The sequence below is a fragment of the Coenobita brevimanus genome, chromosome 85 (genome assembly GCF_032717465.1).
Source record: "Coenobita brevimanus isolate Jiangsu-jjx chromosome 85, ASM3271746v2, whole genome shotgun sequence".
Lineage (NCBI taxonomy): Eukaryota > Metazoa > Arthropoda > Malacostraca > Decapoda > Coenobitidae > Coenobita > Coenobita brevimanus.
Genome location: NC_137038.1, coordinates 1,915,074 through 1,942,500, shown reverse-complemented (window position 1 = coordinate 1,942,500; position 27,427 = coordinate 1,915,074). Strand labels below are relative to the sequence as shown.

The following is a 27,427-nucleotide window of genomic DNA, read 5'->3' as shown; positions in this document are numbered from 1 at the left end:
TAATTCAAGCGTTCATCTTACAATTCAGTGAAAGGCAGAGAGGGCAATTTTAGGCCAGGTTAAAGTGAACAGGATACAGTACTACATAAAGGTATACAGTAATACATTTGTACATATATGTTACACAGCCCCTCTTACTTTAGCATGACCCTTTCAGCTGCACATTCTGAAGCCAATATGTACATCTACTCATTCTACATACTTCATAAAATTACAATTGGGATAAGAGACTAAATATCTATCTATTTATCTATTGCCACACACTCAGTCCCATAAAGGGTGGCCACAAATTAATCACCTCCATGTCGCCCTGCTCCCCTGCCATTTCCCTGCCTTCCTCCCCCCAGCTTACACCCCCATCTCTCCTATACCTCCCCACTCCTTCCCTCCATCTCATCCTCGGTCTCCCCCTCACTCTCGTTATTTCTATGCATGTTTATTGTTCTCTAAACGCCCCAATATTTATCCAAACTAACGCATATATTTTTTTCCACAGTTGATCGCTTGTACAGTCGCCGCAAGAAGTGATGGAAGAGTTTCAGAACACTTCGCTCATTCTGTACTCTATTCCCATTATCCCTGACCGAAAATATCTGGATACTGTACCATCATTTCTTGGGGAGGGACTGTGCACCTTTTATATTCAACTGCACATCTTGCATATTTCAATTGCACATATCAATTTACCTCCAGCACAGTATTCTCGATCAAATGCACATTCCACCGTCAATGCTCATGTCAATTGCACAATGTTGATTCAGTGCTTCTTTCAATATTGCACAATGTTGATTCAATGCTTCTTTCAATATTGCACATGTTGATTCAATGCTTCTTTCAATATTGCACATGTTGATCTAAAGCTTATTTCACCTGCACCTCACCTGCCTCAATGCACTGAATAAAATGTCCTAAATTAACTTGTAATTTTGCGTTTATTTTTTCTTTTCAGAGTCTTCGTGTGTCTTACCTGTATAATTATGTACCTTGTCAGTGTCTTAAGATTTATTTATTTATTTATTTATTTATTTATTTATTGTCTTATTTCAGCTTTGGAAGAAATAAACTCCACATTAAAATCAAGACCTACTTATTTTTTATTTGTCTTTCTCTCTCTCTTTCTTTCTCTCTCCTTCTCTTTTTCTCTCTTTCTTTCATTTTTATTCAACGTATTTCTCAGACTAGCTGACAGCGAAGTAATATTTTGACTCCATCTACCTATTGCCTGACGACGCATCCTGTGAGGTGTAGCAAAAAATCCAAGTCTTTCTGTCCCTCCTCAACGACGACCCATGGACTCTACGGAACACACCCTCCCTGTTAACCTGCTTTATTTTCATCATGCCATACTTTACCTCACCCTTGTTAACTGAATACAATTACCAGTATATTATATTTTGGAAAGGCCTCCCGTACTGAAGGGGTTAATGATGACTACACTAACCCCTCTACTATCCACGACTATCCCCAATACCACCACTACTCTCCTATACTATTCATAACTATTCTTATTCACACGATTATTCTCCCTATACTATCCATGACTATCCTCAGTTCTATTCACCATTATGCCTATTCTTCCCACGACCATTCTCCCCATTTTACTCACAACTATTCTATACTCTCGTGACTATTCCCTCCTACTATCAACGCTATTCTCCTATACTATCCTCAACTTTCCCAACACTATTCACTATCCCTATCCACTCTTACTATCCACTACTATCCATATGTATTATTCTTACTTCCTGACTTCCCTATTCATTTTCCTCATACTGTCCACTATCCCTACCACTATCCCTATCCACTCTGACCATCCACACGTACTATTCTTCCTTCCACACTCTCCCTATTCATTCTCTTTATACTATCCACCATCCCTAGCCACGCTGACTATCCACACATACTATCCTTCCTTCCACACTTCCCTATCCATTCCTGTAAGTCTTCCCTATGCATTCTCTTTATACTATCCACTATCCCTATCCACTCTGACTATCCACACGTACTATTCTTCTATTCTTCTTCCAGACGCCCCGGTCCCAACTATCCAACCCTCCTTCGACTTCCTCAGCCCCCTCTACAGACCCCTGGACTTTTACTATCGGCCCGTGGACCTTTCGGCGATTTTGGGCTTCTCCGTGCCGAACCGTGACGATGTTCGAACCTTCCTGCCCGTCCCTCCCTGGGGCTACATGCTACTGGGGAGCCGGAATGGTTTCTCCACCCGTATGTTCCAATTTCCATTTTTTTTTTTTAGTTTGTTTTAGTTTTTCATTTTTTTTTTTTTTTTTTTAGTTTTTTGGAGATTTCGTAGTGACTGTCAAACTCGTGTTTTTTTTTTTTTTTTCGACCCGTATGTTCCAAAGTTCATTTTTTTTTTTTCTAGTTTGTTTTTAGTTTATTGTTTTCTTTTTAGTTTTTTGGGGATTTCGTAGTGATTGTCAAACTCAGCTCGGTTAATTTTTTTTTTTTTTTTTTTTGGGGGGAAGCCGAGATGAATTCATGAAACGTATCCTCCAGCCTCCTTTTTGTTTATTTATTTACTTGTTTATTTATCTATCTTGTTGTCTATTTAGTAGTTTAGTTTTGGAGATTTCGTAGGCATCACCACCTCGGCTCCATGGTAAATTATTTTTTAGACGAATGCTCCAACTTTCTCTTGTTTGTTTATCTACTTTATTTACTTATCTATCTGTCTATCTATTAATTTTTTTTTTTTAGTTTTGGAGATTTCGTAGTTGACGTATCTCGCCTCGTTCGTAGACTATCACTGATTTTTGGAGACTTCGTAGTGGTGTCATTTCGGCTAGATCGTAGTTTTTGTCCTCATTTACTGTAAGAGATTTCGTAGGCTTGTCATTTCGGCTCTTTCGCTGTTTTTGTTTACCAGTTACGTTGGGAGATTTCGTAGTTAAATAAATCTCGTCTCAGTTATAGTCTGGATATGTCGTAGCTTCGTCTCTTCGGCTAGCGCTTGTTTACAGTGATTTTTTGAGAGATTTCGTAGTGACTGCGTTTCGGCTCGTTCGTAGATATCGCAGTAGTAACCGAAAGCGTAGAGTATGGGAGGATTCGTAGTGAGACGCATTCGGTTCTCCATTAGATTTTGTTCCCGTGTATTTGGGAGGTTCCGTAGTGAGGTAGTGCTCGGAACAGTCTTAGAAGAGTAATGGAGATTTCGTAGCGATGATAAATTCGGCTCCCATCGTAAATTTTGCTTACTTTAGATGGTGTGAAGTTAAAGGATCTCTCTTTCTCTCTCTCTCTCTCTCTCTCTCTCTCTCTCTCTTTCTCACTCTCTCTAATCCACGTCTAATCCCTTCACTGCACTGCTTCTAACCATAATATCCTCACAAACTAAAGGTGACCAGATTATCACTTCGTATTCAAGGTGAGGCCTAACTAGATTATTATTATTATTGCACTGATATTATTGATTTGATTCGATTCTGTTATAATCTTATGTGTGTGTGTGTGTGAGAGAGAGAGAGAGAGAGAGAGAGAGAGAGAGAGAGAGAGAGAGAGAGAGAGAGAGAGAGAGAGAGAGAGAGAGAGAGAGAGAGAGAGAGAGATGACAGGGTGAAGGAGATGAGGAGAAAGAGGAAGAGAGGACGAAAAAGAGGGATGATTACATTAAAGTTGAAGGAGGAGAGAGAGAGAGAGAGAGAGAGAGAGAGAGAGAGAGAGAGAGAGAGAGAGAGAGAGAGAGAGAGAGAGACAGAGAGACAGAGACAGAGACAGAGACAGAGAGAGAGAGAGAGAGAATGATAGGAGGAGGAAAGGTGAGGGAAGATTCAGCTGATCTCAGTGTCTCAAAAAAAACTTGGAGGAATGTAGAGAGAGGAGAGAGGAAAGAGAGAGGAATGGAGGAAGAAAGGAGGAGAAAGGAGGAAAGAATGAAAGAAGGGAGAGTATGGAAAGAGGGGAAAAAAAAAGAAAACAGGAATAATGGATAAAGAAATGAGAGAGAGAGAGAGAGAGAGAGAGAGAGAGAGAGAGAGAGAGAGAGAGAGAAAGAGAGAGAAATCAAGCTCTCCAATTAACAACAACAATACAAATAACTCTAAAAACAAAACAACAAAAATCTTTCGTCCAAATCCTTATTTTTTCGACTTTTTTCGTAATTTTTCGTTTTCAGATTCGTCCTTAACTGATCGAAAATAAAAAAAAAACAATAAATAAATAAATAAATAAATAAAAATAAAACGGATAAAAATCGTCCCTGTTCTTCTCTCTTCCTAACTCCTCGCTCAAACTCTCTCGAATTAAAGTTAGCTCTTTTCTCGCTCAAACTTCCTCGTCGGCGGGAGGGAGAGAGAGAGAGAGAGAGAGAGAGAGAGAGAGAGAGAGAGAGAGAGAGAGAGAGAGAGAGAGAGAGAAAATAGACTGAACGACACTAGGAAAAAATAAGAAGAAAGAAAATCCAAGAAAATTATGGGATAACGAAAAGATAAATTTTCCTAAATAAATAAATAAATAAATAAATCTTTCCTACATACGCCATAGATAAAAGGACAACGATATAAAGCAAGAAAGTGAGCGAAAAGATAAGGAAATACAAAAAAACTATCTCTAATGTGAGCAAATGCAAAACTAGAAAATAAAGCTATCTCTAAAATGAACACAAAAATGATAAAGATAAAAATAAAGCTGTCTCTAGAGTTAGCAAAGATATAAGAGACCAAAAATAAATGAATCTCTGAAGTGAGCAAAAATATAAGATAAAAATTAAAGCTATCTCTAAAGTGAGCAAACATATGAGAGACAGCGAACCACAGAATAAAACTATCTCTAAAGTAAGCAAGAATACACGAAAGATCCCCCCCAAATAATAAACCTATCTCTACAGTGAGCAAAAACCATAGCATAAACTGATCTATAATTAAATCTAGTTCTAATTTCACTCACACTTCCTAAACCACCATCCTCTCGAAATTTAATCCCTATATATAAGGGATTTTAAGTATTTTGGGGATGCGTAAAAAATTAAGTTTATTTCTGTGGTCTACTTAAAAATGAAATTAGGACTAAAAGGGGAGTGGTATATATATAGAGTGAGGGGGGTTAAGAATAGGATGAGAGAGAGAGAGAGAGAGAGAGAGAGAGAGAGAGAGAGAGAGAGAGAGAGAGAGAGAGAGAACAGGGAATATAAAAACAGCACAATAAATAGTAAATAATATAGAAAAAAATAAGTAAAAAATCAGAAAAATACTCGAATTACAAAAAACGAAAAATAAAACCATGAATGAAAACGCGATAATCCTTCCTTCCTTCCTTCCTTCCTTCTCACGTATTCCTTCCTTCCTTCCTTCCTTCCTTCTCACTTATTCCTTTTTCCTTCCTTCCTTCCTTCTCATTTTTTATTTTTCTCTTCCTGCTCAAATATTACTTTTCCTTCCTTCCTTCTCACTTTTTTAATTTTCCTTCCTTCCTTCCGTCCTTCCTTCCCTCCCTCCCTCCCTGCTTCTATCTTAATAGTTTTCTTCTCCTCCTTCCTGTCTTCCTTCCCTCCTTCCTTCAATCCAATCATCCTAATCCTTACCTTCTTACTTCCCTCCCTCCCTCCCTCCTTCCATCTATCTTAATTTTCCTTCCCTCCTTCCTGTCTTTCTTCCCTCTTTCCTTCAAGTCAATTTTCCTGCTCTTACCTTACTCTCCTTCTTTCTATAGCCTGTCTCTCCTCCGTCTCTCACTAACCTGAAAATAAGAAGAAAGAGATATGTGTAACTACTGATAATAATAATAATAATAATAATAATAATAATAATAATAATAATAATAATAATAATAATATAGTAACGATGATGATGATAGCAACACCAACAACAACAACTACAATAACAATAATAACAATAATAATAATAATAATAATAATAATAATAATAATAATAATAATAATAACAATTCTAATAATACCAATGATAAAAAAAAACATGCAATTAAATTAGCTATTATTATTAGAACAGTTCGGGTTAACATAAAATTTACATCAATAAATAAAACAAAGAGTCCTAAGTCCTTAAAGGGATTAGATAAATGTATAAATAAATGAAATTCAATACAAAATAACTAAAATAACTAAATACAAATAAAACGGACCGACAACAAGAACAACGACAGTGATAAAAGGTCACCTACTATCTCATTTCCTTATTTTCTCACTTTCCTCTGCTGGCTAATATTCCTAAGCTGATAGAGGCTTGGTATGTTTCTCTGCCCTAATATTTCACCTCTTCTGCTTCTCACTTTCCTCTGCTGGCTAATATTCCTGAGCTGAGAGAGGCTTGGTATGTTTCTCTGCCCTAATATTTCACCTCTTCTACTTCTCACTTTCCTCTGCTGGCTAATATTCCTAAGCTGAGAGAGGCTTGGTATGTTTCTCTGCCCTAATATTTTCACCCCTTCTACTTATACCTAATATTCCTAATCTGAGGGAGGCTTGGTAAGTTTCTCTGCCCTAATATTTCACGATTTTTCTCTTTCCTCTGCTGGCTAATATACCTAAGCTGAGAGAGGCTTGGTATGTTTCTCTACCCCTGCATAATTCCCTTTGATATGATGCGTCAGGGAGGAAAGTGACGCACGTGTCCTAAGTGTGATGTAGAAGCAACAGAACAGTGGATTGGCTTTTGTTCTTGCCTGTACAATTGTAGTTATAAGTTCCAGCACGCACACAGCTTTAGATTTCAACCCCCTTCTGACCGAGTGTGTGTGTGTGTGTGTGTGTGTGTGTGTGTGTGTGTGTGTGTGTGTGTGTGTGTGTGTGTGTGTGTGTAAAGGAACTATTGAACGCGACTGCACTTCCTGGCATGCTACGGAACTGAGCACGATGCATGAAGGTCGAATTTCCTGCTATCCCCCACTATGAAAATCACCCTTATGTTAGTACAGCAAAAAGGGGGGGGGGCGGATCCAGTACCCCCCCCCTCCACACACTTCCTGGGTGGACAACATGGCAGGAAGATGTAAGGTGGATTTTGTAGATATTATAAAAGTGGTATGGTGGTGATAAAATGCTTAATGGGTTATAGAAATAGATTTGCTTTTTATATTGCAATTGATAAAGATGATATTAGACCTAGTAACCCTCTTCACTATGATGACGTGGCTGTAGTTCAGGGTGGAATAAAAATCATGGCTTTATCTAAAAAAAAAAAAACAAATTATCTCCTATTTCTACCCCCCCCAAAAAAAAAAAATGCCTACAATATAAAGGAAAAAAAGATGGAAATAACGTCATCATATTAAAGGGGTTTGATGAGAATTACACTTAGATGAGGTAATGATGTCCTAAAGTGTTTAATTTATAAGTATACAGATAGATATAGATGTAGATATAGATAAAAAGTAACTACTGCTGTTCTATTAGCGCTAGAATGACATCAATAGAGATAGATATGTACAGTTGCATCAATAAATCATATACACCGTCTTTAAAAAGGTAATTACAGGTCTTTTAACAGGTAAATACTCAAGCAGTTTTGTGGGTTATAATCTTCCTTCATTATTTAAAAACCCTATGAATGTATAACTATGATTCACGCAACTGTGCATTCACGAAAAACTGAATAACACAATAAGGAGTGTTGTGGTTGACATGGGAGACAGCTCAACACCTTTTGTCGTGCGATTTATTTTTCATATTACACCTACGTATCCCCAATAATGTCATTTGTGTTTTTTTAATATATATACGTAATTTGAACCATTAACATCATGGAGTATTTTAAGATATAACAAAATAAATCGCTGAATAAAAGGTGTCAAGAAGCTCCACGAGAAAAAGATAATGTGACCTTATATAGACATAATTTTTTTCATAACTAGATGTTCTAACATATACAGTGCTTAGAATTAGAAAGTGTTAGAAAGTGTAGCCTAGCCCAGGGATCCTACGCTCGTGATTAACAAGAGTGGATGAAATGTAAAGAGTGTGTGTGTGTGTGTGTGTGTGTGTGTGTGTGTGTGTGTGTGTGTACTACTGCATATTTGTATAGTGAGGAATGTCATGACCCCAAATATACAATTACACACCTGTCTTACACAATTACACACCTGCCTTACACAACTGCACAATTGCCCTACACAATTACACACCTGCCTTACACAACTGCCTTACACAACTACACACCTTACTACACACGCACCTGATTCCACACACTTACACAGGCTGCACAAACTCACATCCTACACAATTACACACACAATAAACAATCAACCACATACTGCAAAATTACACACACACACACATACACACACACACACACACACACACACACACACACACACACACACACACACACACACACACACACATCCCACACCCCACAAACCCCACCCACACACCCAAACACCCACACACAGCCACACCTACATGCCCCTCTCCCATCCACACACACACACACACACACACACACACACACACACACACACACACACACACACACACACACAAACTTCCCACACCCCACAAACCCGACCCACCCACCCACTCACACAGCCACACTACATACCCCTCTCCCTTCTCACACGCACTCATCCCTCTGCACGCATTCCACAGACGGGCAGAAGGACGTGCAGAGGGTGGAACAGGTGGAGAGTTCCCAAGCCATGTGCCACGTCGCCCTGGACAACTGCGTGAAGGATGAACAATGTCGTATGCAGCTGGATAAGATCATGTTGTGGTGTGAACATTCCCACTGCGAGCCAGACAGGTGCAGGGTTGCCCTTCAGGAGTTTTACCAGCGAGTTAGTCTCATGAGGAGGCTTCAGGTGGCTTTCTGCGTGTGTAGGTGAGTAGTGGAGGGGTGTAGGGAGGGGTGGAGGGAAGTAGGGGAGAGATGGAGAGGTGAGGGAAAGTAGGTAAGTTGGAGAGAAAGAGATATAACATGTATTTCGGGGTTTTATCAGAGCGTCCGCCTAATTACCCAGGCTTCAGGTGACCTTCTTCGTGTGCAGGTGAGTAGTGAAGGGGTGTACGGAGGGGTGGAGGAATGTAGGGGAGGGGTGGAGGGAAAGAACAGGGCTGCAGGGGTGGGGATGAGATGGCGAGTGAAAGTGATGTTGAGAGAAAGGGGGAGAGAGAGAGAGAGAGAGAGAGAGAGAGAGAGAGAGAGAGAGAGAGAGAGAGAAGGAAGTAATACAGTAAGTGTGGCTTGGAGGTGGGACGGGAGGTGGAGGAGGGGGTGGAGGAGGGAAGACAGAGGCCTGGAGGAGTGGAGGAAAGGTGGGAGAGGTGGAGAAAAGGTGGAGGAGAAAAGGTACAGAAATGGAGGAGTGGAGGGAAGATCGAGAGGAGGAAAGAGAAGCTGCTGGAGGGAAGATGAGGAATGGAGAAGAAAAAGTGGAAGAAAGGGGAGAAAAGGTGATTTTTTTTCCTCTCTCTCTCTCTCTCTCTCTCAATTCCCATCCCTCAACCACCAACCACACTAGACATCTTAATAGCAGTGCCTGAGAGAGAGAGAGAGAGAGAGAGAGAGAGAGAGAGAGAGAGAGAGAGAGAGAGAGAGGACGAAGGAAAGAAATTATGATGTGGAAGGATGGATGAGGGAAGGTGCAGGGAAGGTAGAGAGGTGGAGAGAAGGTGGAAGGAAGGTGAAGAGGTGGAGGGATGGATGAGGGAAGGTGGAGGGAAGGTGGGGGAAAGGTGGAGGGAAAGTGGAGGAAAGGTGGAAGGGGGGTGGAGGAGAGGTGGAGGGAAAGTGGAGGGAAGGTGGAGGGAAGGTGGAGGGAAGGTGGAGATGCAACCACTGTATTGATCACGGAATATGATTATCCTGTGATCTCTCTCTCTCTCTCTCTCTCCCCCTCTCTCTCTCTCTCTCTCTCTCTCACTCTCTCTCTCTCTCTCTCTCTCTCTTTTCCTGATTTCTCCCTACAAATCTATATATCTGTCTGTTTGTCTGAATGTTTACCTACCTACCTACCTACCTACCTACCTATCTATCTACCTCGTTGCCTACTGACCTGGCCTGCATAAATACCTACCTACTTACTTACCTACAAACCTACCTACCTGCCTACCTACACATATGCCTGCCTTTTTATCTACAGTATGTACCTGTCTACCTCCCTCCCTACTTACCTACTTATGCATACTTTCCAAATCACCTACCTACCTACCTACCTACCTACCCATCAAGCTACCTAATGAGTTACTTACCTTACACTGGGTAAATATTGGGGGAAGGACACCACAAAGGGAAGATAGGGAGGGATGGAGGAAGAAAGGGAGGAGGGAGGGGGGGAGGGGAGGAAAGAGGGAGGGAGGGAGGGAGGTAGATACACAATGGAGAGAAGGAGGAAACTAGAGAAGGAGAACTGGAGAAGTGAGAGAGAGAGAGAGAGAGAGAGAGAGAGAGAGAGAGAGAGAGAGAGAGAGAGAGAGAGACAGACAGACAGACAGACAGACAGACAGACAGAAAGACAAAGAGAGAGACAGTGACAGAGACAGACAGACAGGAGAAAATATTGAAAGGAGCAAGAGAGAGAGCGAGAGAGAGGAGGGAGGAAAAAGAATAAGGTGGAGAGAGGGGAAGGGAAAATAAAGAGAGTGTGAGAGAGACAACTTGATGGAAGAGCAATCAAGAGAGGAGAGAGGGAGGAAGGAGAGAAGTAGGAGGAAGGAAGGAGAGAAGGATGAAGGAGGAAGGAAGAAGGAAGGAAGACTGAGGAAGGAAGGAGAGAAGGAAGGAAGAGGAGAGGCAGGAGGGAATAAGGAGGAAGGAAGGAAGGAACGAACGAAGGAAAGAAAAAAGAGGAAGGAAGGAGTGAAGAAAGAATGAGAGAAGGAAGACAGGATGAAAGGAAGACTAGAGGAGGAAAGGAAGGAAGGAGGGAAGGTAGGAAACTAGGAAGAAAGGAAGCGAGAGGGAAAGAAAGAAGTGTGAAGGAAAACAGAAGTGACAGAAAGAAGATGGAAGAGGAAAATAGGGTAACATACAAGAAAGACGAGGCGAAATAATGGTTGTGTGTGTGTGTGTGTGTGTGTGTGTGTGTGTGTGAGAGAGAGAGAGAGAGAGAGAGAGAGAGAGAGAGCAAGGGAGGAAGTAAAGAGACACCCAAGATATTAATAGCTCCCTTAATGATTGTGAGAGCTCCCTCATCTCAAGGATTACCAGGGAGGGAGGGAAGAAGGGAGAGAAAGAGGAAAAGCGAGGGAGGGAAGGAGGGAGAGAGGAAAAGACAAGGAGGGATGAGGGAGGAAGGGAGGGATGGAATGAGGGAGGGAGGAAAAGAGTGGGGGAGGGAAGGAGGAAAAGAGGAGGGAAGGAGAGGGAGGGAGAAAAGGAGGAAGGGGAGGAAGGAGGGGTGGTGGCAAGGAGGGAAGCAGATAGAAAAAGCAGAGAGAGAGAGAGAGAGAGAGAGAGAGAGAGAGAATGAAGAAAGGTGAGAGAGAATGAGGGACATGAGGAAGTGAGAGAGTGAGTGAAAATCCGAGTTAAAGACAGGATGATGATGATGATGATGATGATGATGATGATGATGATTGATGATGATGATGATGATTGATGATGATGATGATGATGATGATGATGAAAGTCAGAGAGAATGAGTGAGTGAGAAAGTGAGTATGTGAGAGAGTAAGAAAGCAAGAGTGAGAAAATAAGAAAGTGAGAAAGGAGGAGGAAAGGTCAGAGAGAATGAGTGATAAGTGCTTGAGTTATATTTCCTATTATTCTCGGCTTCCTCTTCCTGTTCCCTTCTCCCTCTTCCTCCTTCTTTCTTCCTCTTCCTCCTCCCTTCTTCCTCTTCCTCCTTTCTTCCTCTTTTTCCTCTTCCTCGTCTCTTCTTTTCCTTTTTCCCCTTCCTGCCTTCTCTTCCTCTTTTTTTAAACTATTTTTTATGTGACTGTCACCGCTGTCACTACCACCACCACCACCACCATCAGCCACAACTACCATCACCACCACCTCCACACCACAACTGTATGTCCTTGCCTTACTACCACAACTACCACAACTACCACCATCCTCATCAATTTTCCTTCCATTACCTTACAACCACAAAAACTACCACAACTACCATCATCTGTCACAATCACGCGTGTCATTCTAACAAACCACTTCGCTTATCCCTCTCTCTCTCTCTCTCTCTCTCTCTCTCTCTCGCTTTATTCTTACCCTCTTCTCCCTCTCTTTAATCTCACTTTCTCTCTAATCCGTCTTTCTCCACAGAAATCCTCTCCATCCCCTCCTTTTAAATCTCACTTCCTATCTCTAATCTCTCTCTCTCTCTCTCTCTCTCAGCTGAATAAAATCGTCAGGAGTTAGGTGGGATTTGAGGGTTAACTTCCTACCTATCTACTTATCTACCTACCTACAAAACCACTTCCTACTTACCTACCTACCTACCTATCAATCCACTTTCTACTTACCTACCTGTCTACTTATATAGCTGCCTTTATACCTGCCTACTTACGTCCCCACCTGCTCCCCTAATCTACCTACCAATCTAACTACTTACCTACCTACCTACCTATCCATCATAATACTAACTTAATCATAAATGCTGCCTACCCTACCTGACTCTACCTGCATAGCTTTCATCTATCTATCTATCTATCTATTCATCTATCTATCTATCTAAAACCCTTACATTCTTGTTAATTCTCCACCTATATTTTTACCTACCTACTAACCCATTTACCTACCTACTTACCTACCTACATATACATTCATACCTACCTACCTAAACCTTTCATATTCTTGTTAATTGTCCACCTACCTTCTTACCCAGCTACCTACCTGCCAGTCTACCTACCTACCTACCTACCAACCTACCTACCTACCTACCTACCAACCTACCTACCTACCGACTTACCAACCTACCTACCATCCTACATACCTACCGACCTACCTACCTACTAACTTTGTCTCCCCATCCCTATCTAACAACCTATCTACCTACCTACACACTTTCATACCCACCCACCTACCTACCTACCTGCCAACCTACCTACTTACCTACCTACCTGCCTACCTACCTACTAACCCCGTCTCTCCATCCTTACAGGCAAAGTGACCCGGATGGAGAGTGTCTGACTGCCATGAGGAAACTTCACCCAACTTGCGCAGAGAAACATTCAGGAAGGGACCCCATGAAGTGCCACAAGATTGCAGAACAGTGCAGGCAGAACAGGGTGTGTGGGTGAGTATTAGGGGGTTTCTGGTGTTGGAGGGGTGGAGGGAAGGGGGAGGGAGGAGGGACGGAGATATGGAGAGGAATAGGTGGAGGGAAGGAGAGAAAATGAGAAAAAAGGAAAAAAATCTTGACCCCATGAAGTGCCACAGGATTGGCGAACAGTGCAGGTAGAACAGGGTGTGTGGGTGAGTATCAGGGGGTTTGTGGTGTTGGAGGGATTGAGGGAAAGGGGATGGAGGAGGGAAGGAGATATGGAGAGGAAAAAGTAGAGGGAAGAAGAGAAGTGGAGGAAAAATACATCAAAACTCGACCCTTTGACGCGCCACAACCAAACCAAGTAATGTAAGCAAAGCAGGATGTATGAGTGAGTGTGTGGGTGAGTGTGAGGAATGTAAGGAGGGATGGAGAGAAGAAAAGTGAAGGGATGGAAAGAAAATTAGGATGGAAGAGGACAGGGAAGGAGAGGAGAATCAAAATTCGTCCCCATGAAGCACAAAAAGATTGGACAGAAGTGTAAGCAGAACAGAGAATGTGTGTGGGTGTGGGATGAAGGGAGGGATGGACGAAACAGGAAGGGAGAGAGGAATAAAACAGGGAGGGAGGGAGGTGCAAAGAGGGAGGGAGGGAAAGAAAACAAGGATGGAAGAGGCAAGAAAAGGAAAGAACCATCACAATTCCTCCTCTAAATTCTGAACACAAGTATAAACAGAAGAGGAATGTGTGGGTGACGATGAGAGAGAAAACAGGTAATCGAACTGAAGGGGTTAGTGGGCCAGTTAATGAGGCTAATTAACTTTCTATTAATAACTCTGACCATACGCCTCCTCACTCAAATGAATCAATTATTATTTTTTTTTAATTGGGCTAAAAATATCACTCCCCGGAACCCCCTATAATTAATGCAATGGAATTTTTGGATTTTTGCCTCTTTACTGTGATGGATTTTAGATTTATTTTTGTTTTGAGAGAGAGAGAGAGAGAGAGAGAGAGAGAGAGAGAGAGAGAGAGAGAGAATTAAAAGCAAACAATTATTACCCTCATCAAAACAAAATCAAACCTAAAGACGAAAACACGAAAAAAATATCTAATTATCCCACTCGCCTAAATAATAAATAATAAATAAATAAATAAACTAAAAAAATCCATCTCATCCCTCAATTAAAATATATTAAAAAAATATCCAAAATTCCACTCATCCCACCACAGACGAAAAGAATAAAAAAAAAAAGAAGGAAAAAAAAGTAGGCGGGTGTCGGAATGTGAGTCTTCCCCGAGGCTATTGTGCTAGCTAGCCGGCGAGCTGTGCAGGTATGGTGAGAGAGAGAGAGAGAGAGAGAGAGAGAGAGAGAGAGAGAGAGAGAGAGAGAGAGAGAGAGATTATGGGTGAGGGAATGAAGAAAATGGAAGTGTGTGTGTGTGTGTGTGTGTGTGTGTGTGAGAGAGAGAGAGAGAGAGAGAGAGAGAGAGAGAGAGAGAGAGAGAGTTATAATACTAATAGGAATAACAAACTGTGATAGAAAAAATCGCTCCGTTATAAAAGGGGAAGAAGTCCGTTATAGCGAGGATGACACGTATAATGAAAAAATAATTGCTCTAAATAAAGGAGGTTCGCAATAAAGGAAAAGGGTTCGTTATAAAAGAGGGAGGTATTCGTTATAGAGGGACTGTTGTAATAAAGATCGGTGTAGTGGAGGGGGAGGGTTGTTAAGATGCAAGCCGCGGAGGAGAGAAAGAGAGACTGGAGGGAGAAAATGAAATGCCTCTCACTTTAATCTCTCACCTCTCACACATTACTGGGACTCTCTCTCTCTCTCTCTCTCTCTCTCTCTCTCTCACACACACACACACACACACACATACACTTCCACTCACACGGTCAATTACTCTGCCACACGCTCACTGACATGCACACATACATACGCACATGTACATACCACACACGCACACACATTTGCACATGCACACACCTACACACACTGACGTACATGGACATTCCTTCACGCACGCACACATTCACAAGTACTCATTTAACACACGCACATATTCGAAGTTCACACACACTCATTAGTCATTTCTCTCTCTCCCTCTCTCTCTCAAGGTAAGGTTAACTCTACATTTTTTTTCATTTAAAGCCACACAATGTCAAAATACTTAATACCACATAAGCCAAAAATTTTCAAGGATTCGCCAAAAATAACTAAACAGCAAAATAGATTCACAGATACAACCCCCCAAAAAAAAAAAAAAAAAAAAAAAACAGATATGTATATAAGGACAAGTAATAAAATTTAAAAAGGCCTTGAAAAAAATAAAGACAAATAATGACAGCAATAAAATAACAATAAACAATGACAAGGAAAATAACAAAAAAGGCGTCATTGTAGGGATGTTAAAAATTATGGTAACTATAAATAAATAAAAAAATAAATAAAATAAAGATATAAGTGGTTCGAAAAATGGCAATAAAAATAATTTAAAAAAAGTCACTACAATGAATTAAAAAAAAACTACAAATAAAAAAATTAATAAAATAAAAATACACTAAAACATGAACTGGTTAGAGAAGTGGTGTGCTGACCGAAAGAACGCGAGATTAATTCAGCTCTGAGGCAGGGAACAGACTGGAGGATTGGACTATCGTTGAAATAAAGCTTCTTCCACAACACCCACCAGCACTGCAAAAATACCACCACTTATACCATCATACCAGCCCTGAATGAGCCAGCCCTGGTGTGTATTCAGTATGGACGGTGGGTATTGGTGCAGTGGTGGTGACATGTGAAGGTGTATTGCGCGTTAAAGGAAGGTTTATGCCTAGAGTAGGACTTAAAAAATTAATTGTTTTTTTCTCTTACTGCCACCTATAAAAAAAAAAAAGAGCTATTATAACTAAGGCTAAAAACACACACACACACACACACACACACACACACACACACACACACACACACACACACACACACACACACACACACACACACACACACACACACACATCCCCCCTAAAAATAATACACAAAATAAATTCCAAAAAAAAGGAATCACCCCCTCAAAAAAAAAAAAAAAAAACAAGAAAAACAAGAAACCAAACACCATTCCCGCCACTACCCAGGTACCCGACTTCGCTATCCGACCATCCGACTTCGCTATCCGACCATCCGACTTCGCTATCCGACTATCCGACTTCGCTATCCGACCATCCGACTTCGCTATCCGACCATCCGACTTCGCTATCCGACCATCCGACTTCGCTATCCGACTATCCGACTTCGCTATCCGACCATCCGACTTCGCTATCCGACCATCCGACTTCGGTATCCGACTATCCGACTTCGCTATCCGACCATCCGACTTCGCTATCCGACCATCCGACTTCGCTATCCGACCATCCGACTTCGCTATCCGACCATCTGACTTCGCTATCCGACTATCCGACTCAGGGTTCGTGCAAGTCCCACCCGTAAGTCGGATTTCGGCTGGCCAATTCCCGACTCCTATTAGTGTGACGTCACTTCCGGAGGCTGGGGTTATTTTGGGGGGGTGTCTTACCTGTGTGTTTTTGTTTGTTTGTTTATGTCTTATTGTTTATTTGTTTGTGTTTATGTACCTGTCTGTTTAAGGTCTCAGTTTTATCTTTTCTTTCTACTTTTTCTATTATTCTATTGTCTGTCTGTCTATCTATCTATCTATCTATTTATCTAACACTATCCATCCATCCATCCTTCTGCCATCTGCCTGTCTATCCAACCAGCCATCCCATCCATCCACCTATCCATTCATCCATCAGTTAATGAATCTATTATCTATCCATCTATCCATCTATCTCTATCTATCTATCTATCTATCTTTATCTATCTATCTATCTTCTACCAAAATGTTTTATTCACTTTACAAGATCATCATCACTGAAAAGGAATATTAGTGAATGCTTTATCTAACTCCTTCTATAAATCTACATATAAATAAATCCACACATTAACCAAAGTCACACACACACACACACACACACACACACACACACACACACACACACACATCAAGGTCAGTTCCGAAACCCTGCACCTAAGTACCCCCTCACCCCCTTGGAGGAGTGGGGTGGGGTGGGGGGGTACTGGGAGCAAGGTCGTGTGTGTGTGTGTGTGTGTGTGTGTGTGTGTGTGTGTGTGTGTGTGTTAGTGTATGTACGTCTACAATAAAATATGGAACGACGGCAAGAAAGAGGACAAGAATGAACAGAGCATCAAGCCTACAAAATTAAGGAAGTCTAAGAAATCATGAATCACTTGAAGAAATGCAATAAGGAATCAGGAAAAAGGAAGCATAAGTCAGAATAAGGACCCGGAAGTAAGGAATGCATGAGAGGAAGAAGGAAAGAATGAAGGAAGAGAAGAGGGGAAAACTACAGACCATGAAGGATATGAAGGCAGGAACGAAAGGAAGAAATAAAAATGAAGGAATGAAGATCCGGAAGAAAGGGAAAGATGGATGAAGGAACGAAGGAGGAAGAGAAGAAAATTTAACAACAGGGAATGATAGAGGAACCGGAAGGAGTGAAGGAACGAAGGAAGGAAGGAGTGACAAATAAATCAAAAAATATAATGAACATGCGGAAGTAGGGAATGCAAGGGGGGAATGAAAGAAGGAATGAAGGAAGTCATGATGTGAACAAGCGGAAGAAAGGAATGCAAGGGGGAGTGACTGAAGGAGTGAGAGAAATGATGAAGTGAGCAAGTGAATGTAAGGAATGCAAGGGGGGAATGAAGGAAGGAATGAAGGAAGGAATGCAAAGGGGAATGAAGGAAGGAATGCAAAGGGGAATGAAGGAAGGAATGCAAGGGGGAATGAAGGAAGGAATGAAGGAAGGAATGCAAGGCGGAATGAAGGAAGGAATGAAGGAATGAAGGAAGAAGTCAGCGTAGAATCCAAGGTCATATGGTAGTAATGACCTCGCTAGAGCAGGTCATGTGAGGTGATGGAATGATGGTTGGTCACGATAGGGAAGTAGGGGGGATAGGAGGGTGGGGGAGGGATAGAGGGATGGGGAGGAGGGGAGGGATAGAGATATGGGGAGGAAGGGGGAGGGATGGAGGGATAGGGAGGAAGGGGAGGGATAGAGGGATGGGGAGGAAGGGGGAGGGATGGAGGGATAAGGAGGAAGGGAGGAGATAGGAAGGAAGGGGGAGGAATAGACGGGTGGGACGGAAGGGGAGGGATTGGGTGGATGGGGAGGATGGGAGAGGGATGGAGGGATAGGGAGTAAGGAGAATGGATGGGAGATAGAGGGATGGGGAGGAAGGGGGAAGGATGGAAAACAGAAGAAAGGGGTAGGGAGTAATGGAGGATTGGAGGGATGGAAGGAAGGGGAGGGGAAGGGGTAAAAGAATAGTAGTGGGGGTATGGGTGGGGAGAGGTGGGGAATGACAGGAGAGGGGGAGAGGGATGGGAGGGGATGTGGTGGAGGGGACTGGAAAGGAGGGATAGACAGGTGAAGGATAGGTGAGGGAGGACGAGGAGGGAGGGGGGGACAGGGGAGATGAGATATAGGAATAGGGATAGTGGGGAGAGGGGGAGGGGAGGAAAAAAAAGCACAAGGCAGATGGATGAAAGGATAGGGGAGGAAATCGAGAAGGGGAGGGAGGGGGAGGGGAAGGAGGAGGGGAGAAGGAGGGGAGGGGGTAGCACTGAGAGAGAGTATTAAAGGAAAGTAAAGGGATAGAGAAATGACAGAAAAGCGGGGAAAAGAAAGAATTTTTTTTAACAGTCTCTCTCTCTCTCTCTCTCTCTCTCTCTCTCTCTCTCTCTCACTTTCGCTTCCTACCATTCCATCCTCCTGTCACTACGGTATAATCTAAGCAGACAGGCAGCTGAAATATGATCATCTCTCTCTCTCTCTCTCTCTCTCTCTCTCTCTCTCTCACACACACACACACACACAGACTAAAAGGTGTACAAATAAAGTGCTAACAAAGGACATCTATAAAAGGAGATAAAAAAAAAAAATAATATAATGAAGTGATGAGAACGAAAAAATATGAGAAAATCAGGATGGTACGTGAAGATTTATAATTTAGGTTTAATGAACATGATATAAATGAACAACTGCACTAATGATGATGATGATGATGATGATAATGACGATGATGATGATAATAATAATAATAATAATAATAATAATAATAATAATAATAATAATAATAATAATAATAATGATGATAATAATAATAATGATAAGCCATGTGATCTGTGCTTTACCTAATTTACAATTCTGGTGAGAGCAGAGAGAGAGAGAGAGAGAGAGAGAGAGAGAGAGAGACTATAAACCCTGCCTCTCATTTCTTAGATTTTCTTTACTTTTCCTCCTTTCTCTCCCTCTCTCTCTCTCTCTCTCTCCTGCTTCCTTCCTTTCCCCTTTCCTCCTCCCCTTCTCTCTTTCTCCACACCTCATTTCTCTCTCATTCCCTTTAACACCACCTCACCATCATATAACCCAGCGTAATGACTTAACAGGGCCATAAAGAGAGAGAGAGAGAGAGAGAGAGAGAGAGAGAGAGAGAGAGAGAGAGAGAGTGTGAGACAGAGAGAGAGAGAGAGAGTCACTTTATTTTCTTTCTGCATTTCTTTACTCTTCTGATTTATTTTCTGTTTTTTAGTGCTACAGTCTCTCTCTCTCTCTCTTTCTCTCTCTCTCTCTCTCTCTCTCTCTCTCTCTCAAAACATTCAACCTCCATCCAAATTACTTCACTAAATCCCAGAATCAGATTACATTCTTCCATTTCATTCTCACTACTTTCAGACGATTTAGACGATTTAAGGAGGAACTCTGGCTATGAAGGGGTTGAGGAAGGCTGTATCAAACCCCTCCAGTTCCAAAAATCCCTCCTGACCTGAAGAAAATCGTCTGTAGAGAGAGCAGAAGGTGGAAAATACAGAGGTCATCCAACTAGGTCATTCTCAACCTCCTATGACCTTTTATCAGCCTTATAAAATCGCCCGGTGGTGGATGGAAGGGAAGACTAGAGTTGTTCTGACCGTGAGAGGGCTTAGCATGAACTGATAGATAGAAAGTCTGGGAATACGAGGGGCAGCCTGAGGGGAAGCGTGTTGCAGGCAGTAATATTTGCAATCTTTCTCCCTTCCTTAATCCTCTTTCCCTTTCTCTTGCTTCCTATCAATCTCCACCATTCTGGAAAAACACCATCTCCACCAATCACCACCACACTCCAGACAATATCCACCATCTCCACCAATATCCAGACAATCCCCACCATCTTTACCAATCTCCACCACACTCCAGGCTACCTCCACCAATCTCCACCACTCTCCACCAATCTCCACCAATCTCCCCACAGATACAAGCTCCAGGAATACGAGGAGAAGTGCGCTGCCGACGCGATGACAGGCAGATGTTCGGACACCCACCGCAGCTGTCAACAGGCCGTGATGAACATCCTGGGTACGGAACTCCATGCCACGTGCGTCTGCAAGGGCACGGACTTCCTCAACCAGCACGACTGTTACACGTGGCAGAAGCTCCTGTGGTCGAACCCGTGCGTCAGTGAGTAGTGCTAGGATCCACGTTTCCTTACACCTCCTCTCTAGCGATTTATTTTGCTCACCTTAGTGCATTAGAGAGCATTAGAGAGCAGACCAATCCTTGCATTAGAGAGTAGACCAATTCTTGCATTAGAGAGCAGGCCAATCAGATCCACTTTTTCGGACGTATTCTAAGACGCTCTGATTCCGTAACACCTCTTCCTTTGCTATTTATTCTATTCACTGCACTTCAATGCCCTCATCCACAATCTTCACTATTTTCCGTCACCATATTTCATTCACCATTTTCCCTATTTTCCTGCCCACAGTCGAGTCGCACCTCCAGCTACACAGCGAACTCAGCAGTGGTCGTGGTGCTGAGCTGGAGGAGGAGTTCAGGCCCCCCCACACGACCCCTCCCCCTCCCCCCATCGAGGTGGTCGTGACGGAGGACCCCGAGTACCGACGACCCGCTGCAGGCTACGGCAGTGTGGTGTTTGAGCCAGAACGACCAGGGCTCCTACCACGACCCTCTGCCACGTACGAGCGCGAGAGGAATGGCGGTGGGTCGTGGAGGGTACGACCTGGGGGAGTGGTGGTAGGGGGAGGCCGGAATAACGGTGGGGGGGTCGTGATGGGAGGGGGACGAATTGGATACCCAGGCAGGGACGGCCACGGCGACCCTGGATTTGGTACCAACGGACGGGGAACCAACGGACGTGGCGGAAACGGACGCGGTGCTACTGGACGGGGCAGCACGGGGCTAGACATACTACGAAGCACCAATCCCCTCTACCAGGAAGGGGGGGAGGGCACGAGGCACGAAGGACCTCCCATCTGGCCACGCAAAGGGACCCACCGTGGAACTAATCTTGGAGGGAGTCTGGGGGGACGCAGACCCGGGGGACAGGTCTGGGTTGGGGGACACCGAGACCGACACACCCCAGACCAGAACGGGGGCTACCTGGTCCCTGGAGGGGGGCCCACGGGGGGACGCAGCCCATCCAACCACCGAGGAACCCCCATCGACATCGGACACAACCTGGGTGGGGGTGGGAGGGGTCGTGATGATTGGCTGTCGGGTCGTCGCCAGCCCACGTGGGACCGAGACCGCTTTAGGGAGGCCATCACCAGACCCCCCTCCCCCTACCTGCCAGACCCCCCCACCCCACACCCCCTCCCCTCCTTCCCACCCACCACATACTCCACAACAACCACCTCGTCCACCACCACCATTTCAGCACGTGAGTATTATTTACACACGCGCCACAAACACGTGCAAGGACACACTACAACCACACACCACAATTAAAATCACAAACAGCCACACTACATACAGAACACACCACACCACACCACCACACCACAGTCACACCATACCACACCACCACACCACAACCACACATTCCTACTCCCACATCACAATTACACCACACCACAACCACACAACTACAACCCAAAGCCACAACTGCTCACAACAATCATACCACAGTCACACCACCACCACATCCTACAATCACAATACAGCTAAAATAACCACAAGACAAACCCACGTGATTTTGATGCATATTATATTAAAATCACAGGTTAGTTATTGCAGTATGTAAGAAACCAGATATACTTGAAATATAATTGGTTGATATGTCACTACCATCCCCCCCTCACACACACACACACACACACACACACACACACACGTCACTGAGCTCATCCAAGTCCTTCCTCTCTTGCAGGTACGTGTCTTCTCAAGGACAGAGACTTCAACCAGGTGATGATCCCAGAGAGCACAGTCAGGAGGGTAAGATCCTTGGCTCACTGTTCTAGGCTCACTGTTCCTTGGCTCACTGTTCTAGGCTCACTGTTCCTTGGCTCACTCTTCTAGGCTCACAGTTCCTTCGTTGAATGTTCAGGTTGAAAAAAAAAATCACTACCCTTTTATCACAAATCTAACCAAATTTCTAATATTTTTTGACCCAGCCCAACCTAAAGTGACCTAATCTCACCATATCCTAAGCTATCCTAACCTGACCTGACCTCTGTTAATCCAAACCAGCCGAACCTCCACTCAATCCAACCCAATCCAGTGAAATCTAGCCTAATCGAACCCAGCATACCCTCATCCAACCTACCCAATCCAACCCAATCTGACCAAACGTACCCTGATCCACCCTAGCCAAACCTAACCTAACCTAATCTTACCAAACTAAATCTATCCTAACCCAGCCTAACCAACACTAACGTACCCTATCCGAATCCAAACGAAACTAAACGAACTAAACTAACCTAACCTAACCTAGCCATCCCTATCTCTCCTTCAGTTATCACGGGGGGAGAAGGACTGCTCCGTACTCTGCCACTGCATCTCGTCCGGAGGCGGGGACCGTCTTGAGGCGAGTTGCACGGCCCAGATGTGCACGGGCAACAAGTCGTGCAACACCACCATGGCACAGTACCCGCACACGGCCCCTTACGTGCAAGCCCACAGGGGGGACTGCGTGTGTTATGCTGGGAAGTTCATATGCCAGAAACCAGAACCAGGTGAGACAGAGATAGATATATAAATAGATAGATAGACAGTTAGACAGATAGATGGATGGACAGATAGAGATGATAGATAGAAGACAGACAGATAGATGGAGGGAAGAAGCGAGAATGTACTATCAATAATGAGCATATGACTAAAAGGGAAATAACATACAGAACCTTGCACACACACACACACACACACACACGCACACACACACACACACACACACACACACACACACACACACACACACACACACACAGCGAAATTATTGTAGTGGTGGTTTAGCATGCCATTTGCATAAACAACACCATGATGAACGCACACCACTCACACCACAACAATATCATTACACCACACACACACACACACACACACACACACACACACACACACACACACACCATCAGAAATAACCCAAGTAAAACATAATGCCAAATAAACATAGATATTGCCCTAAAACACAGACAAAACTCAGCTCAAACAAAAACATAAAAAAACAAACACACAAGAACAGCCAAAACAAACAGACAATCTAGACCAATAATTCTCCTTCTTCTTTCTGATTTCTTTTTCTTTATCTTTTCTTCTTCTGCAGACCATCATCATCATCATCATCATCATCATTATCATCATCATCATCAATTCTTCTTCATCTCCACCTACAGACAAACATCATCATCATCATCATCATCACCATAACCCTCCTCCTTCTCCTCCTACAGACCATCATCATCATCATCATCATCATCATCCACCTCCTCCTCCAGACCAATAATTCTCATCTTTCTCCTCGTCCTCCAAGCTAATAATTCTCCTCCTCCTCCTCCTCCAAGCCAATAATTCTCCTCCTCCTCCTCCTCCTCCTCCTCAACAGGCCAGTACAGCCTTGGGACGGGCATCTACCTCTTCCTCGGGTACAGTCGAGTCGAGGTTGACCTCCTAAAGCCACACACGCGGAAGGACGAGCTGGAGGCGTTGGAGGAATTGAAGAAGGTGTTGAACAGGGATTATGACTTCAAGGTGAGTGATAGATAGATAGATAGATATATAAACAGGTAGACAGATAGATGGATAGATAGAGAGAGATGGAGGTGATGAAGGTGTTTTTCAGGTAGTCATAGATGGGTAGATAAATAAATAGATGAATAGATGGATAGATGGATATAGATAGATACATAGACTGAGTGATAGATAGACAGATAGACAGAGAGAGAGACAGATAGATAGATGGCAGGTAAATAGACGACATGTGGGTAGGCAGACATTTTGAGAGAGAGAGAGAGAGAGAGAGAGAGAGAGAAGATACTCTCAAGGGAACACAACTTCAAGGCGAGAGAAGGTGGGAGAGAGAGAGGAGGAAATATGGTGTAATGGAGGGAAGGAGGAAGGGAAGGAGAGAGAGAAGGAAGAGATAGGAGGGGAGGGAAGAAGAGAGAGAAGAAGGAAGGAGGAAAGATAGAGGAGTGAGGAGGGGAGGAAGGGAGGGAAGAAGAGAGGGAGGAAGGAAGGAGGAAAGATAGAGGAGTGAGGAGGGGAGGGAGGAAGGAAAAAGAAGAAGGAGAGATAAAATATAAGGTAATAGGAGGGAAAGAGGGACGACAAGGAATGGAAGGAGTGATGGAAAGGAAGGAGAGATGAAGGAAAGGGTAGGGGAAGGACGAGGAAGGAGGGAAAGAAGAAAAGAAGGGAGTCAGAAAGGGAGGGAATAGAGGTAAGGAGAAAAGAAGGGAGAGGAAGGAAGGGGAGAAGGGACGGAGAGAGGAAAGGAGAATGAAAGTAAAGAAGGAAAGGAAAAAAGCAGAACCGAAATAATGAAGAGAGAGAGAGAGAGAGAGAGAGAGAGAGAGAGAGAGAGAGAGAGAGAAAAGATTGGTGAAAGCGATAAAGAAAGTGAAACTGCTGACCACAGTCTATTACCTCAGGGTGGAGAGAAAGACGGAGGGAAAAAGTTGAGAGAGAGAGAGAGAGAGAGAGAGAGAGAGAGAGAGAGAGAGAGAGAGAAGGAAAGAAAGTCACAGAAAGGGAAGAAGTGGAAGAAGGAAGGGAGGATGAGAAGAAGAGGAAGAAGGAGGGAAGGAAGAGAAGAGGAGGAAGAAGGAGGGGAGGATGAGAAGAGGGGGAAGATGGAGGAGAGAAGAGGAGAGGAGGAGAAGGAGTAAGAGATGCTGAGGAAATGGAAAGGAGAAATGGAAAAGAAAAGGGAAGGAGAGAGAGAGAGAGAGAGAGAGAGAGAGAGAGAGAGAGAGAGAGAGAGAGACGCGAAAGACAAACGAGAAACGAAAGCAAAACGAAAGAAAACGATAGAAAACGGGAGATGGGGAAGACGCGCGTGGAGTGACTTAACCAAGCTGCTCATATTCGCTTTCCATCTCTTCCCACAGTGCACCCTGACCACAAAGCAGCACATCGGGGAGAATTTCATCATGGTGGCCAGCCTGACTGTGCCTGAGGACCAATATATGCCTCCGTATGCCCGGCAGCAGAAGGAGAAGGTGAGAAAGAGAACATCATTTTGCACATCTCGAAGGAACTCGATTTTAGGATAGTGTTAGTCAGTTTATTTCTCAGTGCTAGCTTATTTCCTTCCTGGGATTGTGTTAATTATTTCCTAGCTCACTCACTTTCCTAGTAGTGTTAGCCTATTTCCTAGCAGTCTTCTTCTGTTTATTACCTAGCACAGTGTTAGTCTTATTTCCTAGCACAATCTATTTATTTCCTAGCACACACTATTTCCTAGCACACTCTCTTAATTTCCTAGCACACACTATTTCCTATCCCTATCTATTTCCTAGCACACCCTATTTCCTAGCACACTATCTCCTAGCACACTATTTTCCTACCACAAAACTCTATTTCCTAGCACACTCTATTTCCTATCACATTTTATTTCTTGCCACGCTGCTTATTTCCTAGCTCACTCTCTTAATTTCCTAGCACACACACTATTTCCTAGCACACTCGATTTTCTTCCTAGCAGTGTCAGTCTATCTCCAAGCACAGTGTTAGTCTATTTTCTATTCATCCATCTATGTCCATTAGTTTCTTTAATAAATAAATCTAGTTCTATATTTAATACTATTTTTATATATTTCCATCTTATTAATTTGTTTATCAATTATATTTATTTTATCTTCACTAATTATTTCATATCACTTTTTTTTTATCTTCACTATCCAATAATCTATCTATCTATCTATCTATTGCCAGACGCCTCAATCCCGTAAGGGGTGGCCACAAACAAATCGCCTCCACTTTTATTATTACATATTTTTACCATCACCAATAATTAAATAAAAAATCTATCTCCACTTTCGGTAATTATTTTCTTTATTAAATAGATGTAGTTCCAATAGATAATTTCTTTACTATTTTGATCTTTACTTATTTTTTTTACTAATATTTAAATCACTCCTTGGCATTTTGTATTATTTTATTTACATATTTTTATTTACTAATGATAAATGATTCTTTAATAAATAGGGGTTTTACTAGTATCAATTATTTCCATTATCTTTACTTCTTTACTTGCACTTTTCTTATACTCTCTTTATAATAATTTTAAATATTTGTTTCTCGTTACCAATTTATATTTTCTTCTACTGCCTTACTAATAAATGCTTTACTAATTATTTACATGATTTTACCTACTTGGCACTGTATCATATAGCGTTACTAATATTTTTTACGAATTATTTACATTATTTAACCTAATTTAAACCTTCACCTATTGCCTTAATAATAAATTCTTTACTACATATTTACACAAGTTTACCTGACTGGCACCTCGTTATATTGCTTTACTGATAATTATTTTACTAACCTACAGTATTTTTTGTCTAATTTACACCTTCTTCCATTGCCTTATTAATAAATTGTTTACTGATTATTTACATTATCTTATCTATTTTACAGATTCTTATATTGTTTTACTATTTTTTTAATATATATACTTTTTTGTCTAATTTGCATTTTATTTCTCTCCTAAATTCTGTTCTTCCCATAAATTGCACCGAGGTAAGTCTCTAAGAAGATGTATTTATTTATTTTATTAGTTTTCGTACTTCTACCATATTATTATTATTATCATTATTATTATTATTATTATTATTGTTGTTACTAGTTCTGTTGCTACTCCCACCACTACTACTACTACTACTACTATTATCATTATTACTATTATTATTATTATTATTATTATTATTATTATTATTATTTCTAGTT

General features: G+C 42.5%; 1 protein-coding gene across 1 annotated transcript in view; it reads left to right on the top strand.

Annotated features, from left to right (window-relative positions):
• Positions 1-27,427, top strand: part of LOC145410387 (uncharacterized) — a 128,259-nt gene that overhangs the window by 96,130 nt on the left and 4,702 nt on the right. Inside the window, exons 6-14 of the mRNA XM_080280540.1 lie at positions 2,029-2,226; positions 8,561-8,792; positions 13,015-13,149; positions 20,493-20,698; positions 21,006-21,920; positions 22,410-22,474; positions 22,995-23,214; positions 24,081-24,226; positions 25,588-25,698. Coding sequence (XP_080136666.1) covers positions 2,029-2,226; positions 8,561-8,792; positions 13,015-13,149; positions 20,493-20,698; positions 21,006-21,920; positions 22,410-22,474; positions 22,995-23,214; positions 24,081-24,226; positions 25,588-25,698 — 2,228 coding nt within the window. The remainder of the gene's footprint in view (positions 1-2,028; positions 2,227-8,560; positions 8,793-13,014; positions 13,150-20,492; positions 20,699-21,005; positions 21,921-22,409; positions 22,475-22,994; positions 23,215-24,080; positions 24,227-25,587; positions 25,699-27,427) is intronic.